Source organism: Polistes canadensis, unplaced genomic scaffold, assembly GCF_001313835.1.
Source record: "Polistes canadensis isolate GaletaPanama2010 unplaced genomic scaffold, ASM131383v1 scaffold_313, whole genome shotgun sequence".
Taxonomy (NCBI): Eukaryota; Metazoa; Arthropoda; class Insecta; order Hymenoptera; family Vespidae; genus Polistes; species Polistes canadensis.
Genome location: NW_014569860.1, coordinates 90,117 through 99,825, shown reverse-complemented (window position 1 = coordinate 99,825; position 9,709 = coordinate 90,117). Strand labels below are relative to the sequence as shown.

The window sequence follows — 9,709 nt, the reverse complement described above, 5'->3', positions numbered from 1 at the left end:
AAAAAATTTAAAAAGAAAATTAATTTTTTGTAAAATGAGAAATTTTTATATATATACATATATATACTTATAACATATATATATGAAAGACTGAAATGTTACTAACGAAGCCTATCGTGCAATGTCACATTATCCGAACGTTGCATCGAGTAGGCGAGAAAATTGCATGCATCCGCTTTTACAGCTTTTATTCTTCTTGTATCTAGCGTGTTAATAGAACACAATCCAACGCACACGTTATGACTAGTTGCATTCTTTCGAAATTTACAATTTTCTATAATCGTATATTATATACGTTGAAAGAGGATCGGTCAATTTTCTTGGTAAATGCACTTTCAAAATTCCTTATGTAGAATTTTCTTTAACATACGAGTTAAACGACAAATACGGCGAGGTCGATCTACGTCCTTTGATTCAGATTTCACCATAAAAATTCAACACCGATTATCGCGGTTATCGTCTGGTATTTATTTCCATAAATGTAATATTTCCAATTAAGATTCTTTACGATTACGTACGTTAAGATATATAATGATCTAAGTTATTACATAGTCATCGGAAAAATCACACGGTAAATTATTTTTATGTATAATACATGTAACTGAGTAAAAGTATTTGAACGATTAGGTTTAATTATCTATATATATTATTAATTAGGTTACTTATATATATACGTGTTATAATATAATATAATATAATAAAAAAATTTTTAAATATTATATTATAACGTGTATATACCACATTACTAATTAAATATTACTATTATACATTAATTTTGAAATAATTAATTATTAATTAATAGATTTTAATATTATACGAAATTTCAATGAACAATACAAAAAAAAAGATTTAATTTTACATTTATCTGAAAATAATCTAGGATACTACCCGAACAATACTATACAAGATAATGATTTACATTCAGTTCCTATAGTAGGAATGGAAAATGTACTCTTGCTTTGCTTAAGTTTCTTTCAGGTATTTCGTGTATGCATTTTGTATATGTATATGTGTGTGTTTGTGTGTGTGTATGGATTAGAATGTAGATTATTTCTTCATCACGAAATCGTTTCTACCGACCAAACACGAAAGTCAATATTCTAACTAACGTAGACACAATCGTAGTACGTAATCCGTTCTATGTACACTAAAACATTGCTTAAAAGATAACCACCTTGGTTTATTTATTTCGTTAACGTTCAAAGTCACGATCCTCGTAAGATAACAATAGAAAAAATATTCCCCATTATTGTAACTGACTCTGCAAAAATATTACATAAGATTCCTTCCGAGTAAACTAGAATGCGATCTAATTAATTCGCATTTTAAATGTGATTCGGATTCGCATTTAAAATAAATGGCGTAACACTTTTATATCAATAAAAAAAAAGCGTGCAAATTCAATCGCTATTTTTTTCATTCTTCTATTTTTATTTAAAGAAGGAAAAAAAGAACGAAGACAAGAAAATAATGGGTAACTTTATTAGAATCGTACTGATCGCGTATATATATATAATATATATATATATAATAATAATTATTAAAATATAAATTTATCATTAGAGGTTAAAAAATAAAATAAAAGAAAATAAAAGAAAAGAAAAGAAAAAAGAATGTAAATGAGGACAACGTTCATTGACGAATATTTAAAAATTCGATATAATATGTGATATACTTATGCATGCTGCGATAATGTATACGTAATAGACATTTATCATTCTTCGATAAAATGTATGTATTATTAAAGACATAATTATTTACGAAAAGAACGACGCGGAAGAAATCTTTAAAGTAATTTCATTCTTTTCCTTTATCTCGATCATTTTGCATTCATATTTTTATCTCGATAACATACAACTCATTATTTTTATCTCAGAGAAGTATACATATATATATATAATTTAAAATAATATAATAATATTTATTTATTAATATATATAATTTAAAATAAAACATATATTTATATATATATTAATATATATTCTATGTATATATCTTTTTTAATTTTTAATTTATATTTTTAACAAATATATTTTTAGATTTTTATGAATAATCTTATCGGTTAACCGCAAATAACGCGTGTGCCTTTAATTTTAACGGTATTAAGAAATATAGATCTGGTAAATCGGATTTCAGGTTGTAACATTCATCTAACGTAACACACCAGAGCTCTCGTTTAAACTTGTTCATCTATATAACTAAACCACATACGTGAATAGGAATCGTTTCTTCTCGCATGACCGGTAACTTCGATAGGATCGTACTAAAGTAACTATCGAGAGACTCGTTTCAAATAAAACAAATTTACATATATACTCTTACGTAAGATTTGTTCTTTCGATTGAGAGAGAGAGAGGGAGAGAGATCGTAAAAACGAACTTTTCTACGATTTTGTCATTGCTTCATGTTCCTCCTTCTCCCTCTTCCCCCCTCACCCCTCCCTCCCAACCCTCTTAATCTTCCACCATTTATAATACTCATCATCTTCAATCTTATTCACTTCTTTTTTCTCGTTATTGCAACAGCAATCACAATAACACAAAATGACTCTATTCATAGTAATTTATTTAATGACGAATTTAAACAACGACAAAAAAATCCTTCGAAAACTTAAAAATAATTAATATTAATTAATCGAGATATGAGTTGTTGTTTTTTTTTTCTTTTTTTGGAAGATTTCATTTATAATGCAAATGTTGGGTTTAAGAGGTTACATGGGTTTGGGACTTTCAAAAAAATTTTTTTTTTTTATCTTTTTAAATTCTACAACTCATCTAGAATATTTTATTCAATTTTGAAGTCAATAGGAGTAGTAGTTTTAAAGATAGAGCCTTGGGAAGTTGCACTCTTTAATGGCTCTTATACCACCACTCAAATCTTTAAACGCGTTTTTCTAAAAACGCTTTTTCTAAAGTCGGTTGTCAAGATTTCTCGAAAACTATTTAACCGATTTTGATGAAACTTGTTACACGTCTTCGTGATACTATTGACAAGGACTTGGACGAAGGATTTTCGTTTTTTTCATAAAATCGAATTTTAAGAAACCAAAATGTGGTGCAAATTGTAGCGAAATTTGAATGTTCTTGCTAAAAACGTTGCCAAATATCCAAATTTTAATTTTTTTCTTTTTCCTTCGTCCAGTTTCTAGTTTAAAGTATTCACTAAAAGACCCTATTTTTTCAACAGAAAAAGCCCCACCGTTTATAAGTTGTGCTGTCAACGCGAAAACACTTTTTTTCGGTGGGGTCACCGGAAATGACGTCGCAATGGCTAAGTTTACAATATTTTTCAACCAATAATTCAGAAAATCTTCTTTAAATATGTATCTTAAATACTATAAAAAGTTTGAATAAGAATTCCATTTTTTATATAGAAAAAAAAATTGTTGAAAATATGCTATTTTTTCCCGGTGTAAAACCATGTAAACCCTTAAGATCTCTTTTAATGTAAGATATAAATGTTGTAACATTCAAACATATATATATACATAGATACTTAATTATAACTATATATATATATTCATGCATAAAGATTAGATCGGCTTATCTTTTTCTTTCTTCCATGAAAATGTCGAGAACTTTCGGCGTTCCCATTCCCAGAACTTTAATCCGTTCTCACGCGTGTCCGATATTATGGTTGCATTTTGACTATGCGAAAAGATCTCTCTCGTGGGATCATCGTCCTTTCTTTTCCGTAAAACGAGAAACTTATATGTGTGTGTGTGTTTATGAACGTATATATAAGTATATTATACATGTGTTGTTTTAAGAAACATAAACTTTCTAAAACGTTTTGTATCTCAATCGAATCTTGTTATGTCCTTCTTAAACTAATCTATATTTACAAGTAAAAATGATGCAAATTTCTATCAAGATTTTTGGAAAGTTGTGATTTATTTTTCACATACTTATATAGAATAAATGAAAGATTAATACTTATATATTATAATAAAAATATAGTGTGTATTTAAAATACGTAGAGGAGGTCTGAAAATTGTATAATCTAGCATATAGAAAATTGTAATACAATTATACAATACATTAATCGTTTGTTAACACATACCAGATATATAAATGAAAGATCGAATATTTCGGTTTATTGTTATACATTAATATTTCAAACATACACTAAGCAAACATGTCTCCAATTTTGTTTTTTTTTTTCACTGTAACATTTATTTATATATAAAATCGTACAGTCGACAAAAGTTTTATCTCTTCCGAAATTATTGAAAAAAAATCGATAGAAAAAGATGGAATAATAAAGAAAATTGTACGAAAAGAAATTCTACATTTCTATGGGGAATTTTATGGATATCTTTTAAAAAATCGTTTGCCTTTTTTTTGGAATATAATAATAAAATAATAGAAAGAAAAAAAGAAGGAATAAACAAACCACAAGTATAATATGATGCATGTATATATTCCTAAGGCACTTTCCTTATTACCTGTAAACGTTACTCGTAAACTGAAAGAACGAACGTTCCTTCAAGAACTTGGCTTGGTGAACGGTGAACTCCGTTCTTTTCTTTCATACGTAATATTCTACGAGTATATAGAAATATATATATATATATAGTATGTGTATAGAAGAACAGTATACTACAATATCCGCTATTCCGGTTGATGCAAAACTATTCTCAGCTCAATTAGGCACAATTAAATTTCAATGGAACTTTAAATTCAAATCGATTTCCCATCGTTTCACTTTTAATTTTTATTCAGGAAGAAATATTTTTTCTATATATGTATATATGCACATGTATGTGTTTAACGTATTGGTAAACGTAACTTCCTTAAAGGTAGCAACACAATTTTCGTTTATTTTTATTACTTCAAAATTTCTCTTCAATAAGAAAAGTGTGTTTGTGTTTGTATGTGTACGTGTGTAAAAGAGAAAGAAAAAAAAAATAATAAATATCGTTGACTATTATCTAACATAATTTATTGTCCTTTTTTTATTTATCCAAATATTTAAGAAAAAAATAAATGACCAAATTATTATCGAAAAATTATATGGTATAAAAGTATTCAGCACTCAATACTAGCTATTAGAATTTATAACTTATGGCAATTACTCTTTATTATATAAGTATACTTCCTGCTCTCTCGGTAGAACTTACAAGTTAGTCTCCGCTTATTTCTGAACGAACGCCTTTTAAAGAATCTCCTTCTCAAATAATAAAGATGAGAAATCTAATGTAAGAAAGTTGTAACATATTTTTCTCCTGTATCATATTGTACACGTTGAATAATACAAAATAAGTATAATATTAATATGAAATAATAATGTGTGTGATTAACATCGATTAATATCGATTCATTATTTTACTTTATTTATTTATGAATTAAAGATAATTGTATGAATTTATTCGTAATTAATTGTTTAAACTCGTCGACAAATAAACTTTCGTACATTTTTTTTTTATTTTAATATATTGAATTACATTTTTTTTTTTATTATTAATTAGTTGATAATTAATAAACTAGTTGAAGGATTCTTTTTAAAGATAAAACAAAAATATTGTTGTTTAAAAATAATGATCAAAGAATGAAAATCTTGACTGGTATTCGTTCAACGGTCTACGTAATTACAATTTACAGTTATATACGTCCGTAGAAAGAGAAAGAAAATAAAAAAAAGGTTCAAATAAAAAACCTCGCGTCGCTTTCCCGCTCGAGTAAGAAACTCCTATAAAAATTGTTTAAGATTTGTCATAAACTCGTCTCGTGGCATACCACGTGCACTTTTAAAACCCGAGAAGGAATGCGAGGGCGCCAAACAATGGCGAAAGGCGTCGATCACGTTTCTTGAATTTCAAATAACTTCGTTGAAATGTAAGAGGACAAGGGGTTTAAAATATATATATATATATGAAATGGACAAAATTAATAACACTTCAAATAAATCTTCTCTATATTAAATTACATTAATAAATGTAACAAACAAAAAAAAAAAGATCTAAACGAATATACCCCATAAATATTATTATATTATGGATGAATCACACAAAAGAGTTATTGCAATTTTTTTAAATTAATATTTCCAAAGAGTAATTTTTACAAAAATACAATCCCGATTGTGTAACTTCAAAGTAAACTTTCAACACAATAATAATAATAATATAGATTCATCCTAATATTATTATTATTATTGATTGATAGTAAAGTTGGATAAAAATGTTTTGTTTTTTTTTTTTTTTTTTAATTTAATTATCAATATTCTTGTCGAAAAAATATATTAATATATAAGTTTCAAAGGGAATTATAGACGGTTAATAAATCTGATGAACAATTTATTTTGAACTAGTTGTACGTTTCGTYCCTTACTGGGGACTTCATCAGCAACTAACAAATTTTATTATTTTTTTGTTTTTTATATCATATTTATCAATGAATGAAAAATGTGTTAATAATAGTAATATGCACTTTTGTGAAATAATTTTAAACAATATTATCTCGAATGATATCTTGTTAAAATAATATTAATGGATTTTGGGTTGTGAAGCAAATTATAGGTCAGCCAGTATAATCAATCCATTCTCGCGTCTGGGTCACACACGTATCTACTATCTACGCTCTCACAAAACGTAACGACAAGAATGATGATTCAGAACCGCGGTTCCGGAGCATGACACGTCCCATTGCATCGAATTGACCCTATAACGATGATGGCTAACGTTGTTTTTCGACGCGTCGTTCAAGTGCGACGACCGTTTGCTTGCTTTCAAAGTAAGATTAAAAGAAAAAAAGAAACGGTAGAAAGAGAGGGAGAGAGAGAGATGTATTCAACTTCAAAGAGTGAAAGAATCAAACGCGACACTAACTGGCTTTTACCATGATCGGAAAGTTCACCTGTTGCACCGGTACTTCAACGCGTATCTATGCACAACTATGTTTCTCTATCAAATATTATTATTATTTTTTATTTTAACTGGTTAACATGGATTAATTTTTCAAATTCGTATCACTATCGAATTTTTATCAAACTTTTACTGATGGTAAAAGGAAAAGTTATGTTTAGAAATTGGGAAAGTAAATTGTGTGATATAAATTATCATTGTATATTTGATAAATCTAAATGACAAATCGTTCGTGTAACTACGATTTTAATTATATTATCTTTATAAAATTATAATTATAAATTTCCTTGCAACTTGTCATACTTATATTTATTAAAATCATTTAAAAAAAAAAAAAACGGAAAAGATATATTTATTCACATTATATGAAATTTGTGTTAAACTAACCGAATCGAATTGGTCTGAGAAATTTGACGATAATAGCTATAATAATAATAATAATAATAATAATAATAAAACATATCTTATCTATGTATCAATTAATTCCGATTGGATAGATTTAAATGATTTAAGTATTGTCATAATTACTGTCAAATTCATACCACTTTGTCATATACTTTTCCTAAATAATAATAAAAATAAAAAAAGTAATCGCGACAGAAATTAGGGTTCAACCAGGTGAACAAATTGTATCTTATGATTAAAATTAAAAACAATAATAATAATAATAAAAATATACGTACACCATCGTCTGAGAAATCCTCCTTGTAGTTTAGCGCAAATTCCACGATTTACTCGCATGATTAATCAGTTATTTCAAATGTCACGTGCACTTATTAGCAAACACCACACGCGTTCTTTCCCCACTTTTTTTTCTTCGCAAGTAAAAATAATAACAATAATAATAATAAATTATATTATTATTACTTTTAACGCACCATAGAAAGATTCAACTTAACTTCGAAGAAATATAAACGCGTGTTTCTTCACTTCTTGTTTGTAAAAAAAGTACAAAACCAAAAGATTAATTTAAACGAAACGATAAAAAAAAATAATAATCAAAGTAAGTACATATTAAAAAAAAAATAATATCGATCTCGCGATAGATTCTACTTCTAAATAATATCCTTTTTAATTTTTTGTCTTTCTTTAACTTTTTATTAATTGAATATTATTTCGTGATTTTGTTCACGTTGAGTTGACCGCGACAAGAAAGAAAGAAAGAAAGATAGATAGAAGGAGAAAGTTCAATTTCCTTTTTGCCTGAATAACACAGAAGAACACGACGGTAACCAGCTTCAAAACCCGTTAACTTTTCTCACCAAAGTAAATATACAGTTGAGTATTTTTTCTTTTTTTTTTTCGTGTACACAATGCGGGTCTCCAAGTTTCTTTCCCAAATTGACGTTTATCAAATGATATGTTGTTGTTTATGATGATAATAAAAAGAGAGATAGAAATAGAAATAATTAAGGATAAAGAAAGAAATTGAAAGAAAAAGGTTTACTATTCTATTTCTCGATCACGTTCGGAACCACACGCGTTAATGTATATTTTATTTTATTTCTTATTTTGTTGTTTGTTTATTGTATTAAATCGACTAGAACACGATCATCGTCGTGAACGAAACTAAACGAAACTTACGAACGAACGAACAAACTAACGAACGAACGAATGAACGTATTCGATCGTAGTAATACTTGCCAAGCAGTATACTCGATCAGAAAACAGGTGGAAGTGGAGTGAAGAACCATCAAGGAGAGGGAATGAACGTGCGTACGAGAAAGGAACAGTTTGAAAAGTGGGGAGAGGTTGAGAAAACCAATGGAGTGGGATTGCAAATTGAAATTAAACATTAATTTATCACAAAATGTAAAACAACTTTAATGTATTTGAAATCGAATTTTTTTTTCAAAATTAACTTTTTGTTTAATAATAATAATATTTAAACAATTGGTCGCGCGAATTGATAAAAATTACAAATTCAAAACGAACGGCAAATTTTTCTACATTCTTTTCTTTTTTTTCATTACCTTTATAATCCTACTAATAAATTATCAATAATAATAATAATATTAAACAATTCGAATATTGTTATAAAACATTATTGCAAACTATTTAGCCACTGACCAACACGACACTCCTTGATAATTTTCTTCTTACTGAAGTTGGTGTTGCTGGTTTCTCGCGGTCATACTTGCCCAGAACCACCAGGAGTAGGTTCAGGTGAACGATTTATTATTACCCCCCTCCACCCACTTTACCCCCAATGCTCTAGCTCTTTCATCCCCACTCTATTTCTTTCTTTTTCTCTTTCTCTTTCTCTTTGATTAAGTTTTTTCGTTTTATTTCTTATGCACGGATTATTTGTTTTATTTATATCAACTCTCCTCAATTGCTGGATTTTCAAATTTTTCTTTTGCCGTTAACTTATTTCTTTCTTTTTTTCTTTTTTTTATATAATTTTATACACATGCTTTTAGCATTTTAACTTTTGAATATAAATTATTATTGTCAACCAATTAATTGTATTATTCTTTCTACAATATATATACTAATATATATGCTAAATAATAACAAGATCAAATAAATTTGTTCATCAAAATTTATTAACTGTCTTCAATTTTCCCTTTGAAACTCATATATATTAATATGCTAATTATATTTCATAATATTTGTCATTTTTTTTTAAATAATTTTTATTGAGAAAAATCATTATATTATATTTAATCAGTTGTTTCTCTCGTCCAAAAATAAAATTCTTAATATGAAGGTATCATAGTGAATTAGGACATCAAAAAAAGAAATAGAACTTAATTTTAAGTTAAATTATCAAAGTTAAGTTCTACTTCTTTTTTTGATGTCCAAATTCCCTATGATACCTTCATATTAAGAATTTTATTTTTG

General features: G+C 27.2%; 1 protein-coding gene across 2 annotated transcripts in view; it reads right to left on the bottom strand.

Annotated features, from left to right (window-relative positions):
* LOC106791504 (scavenger receptor class B member 1) overlaps positions 1-8,507 on the bottom strand; it is a 25,130-nt gene extending 16,623 nt beyond the window's left edge. The window contains exons 1-2 of one of the 2 annotated variants that reach the window (XM_014757179.1): positions 8,310-8,506; positions 7,546-7,677 (exon numbers count right to left, since the gene is read on the bottom strand). In XM_014757179.1, coding sequence (XP_014612665.1) covers positions 7,546-7,603 — 58 coding nt within the window. In that variant the 5' untranslated portion in view covers positions 7,604-7,677; positions 8,310-8,506. Of the gene's footprint in view, positions 1-7,545 lie in introns of both variants that reach the window. The other variant, XM_014757178.1, reaches the window with a different exon arrangement.
* Positions 8,508-9,709: the final 1,202 nt, after the last annotated feature.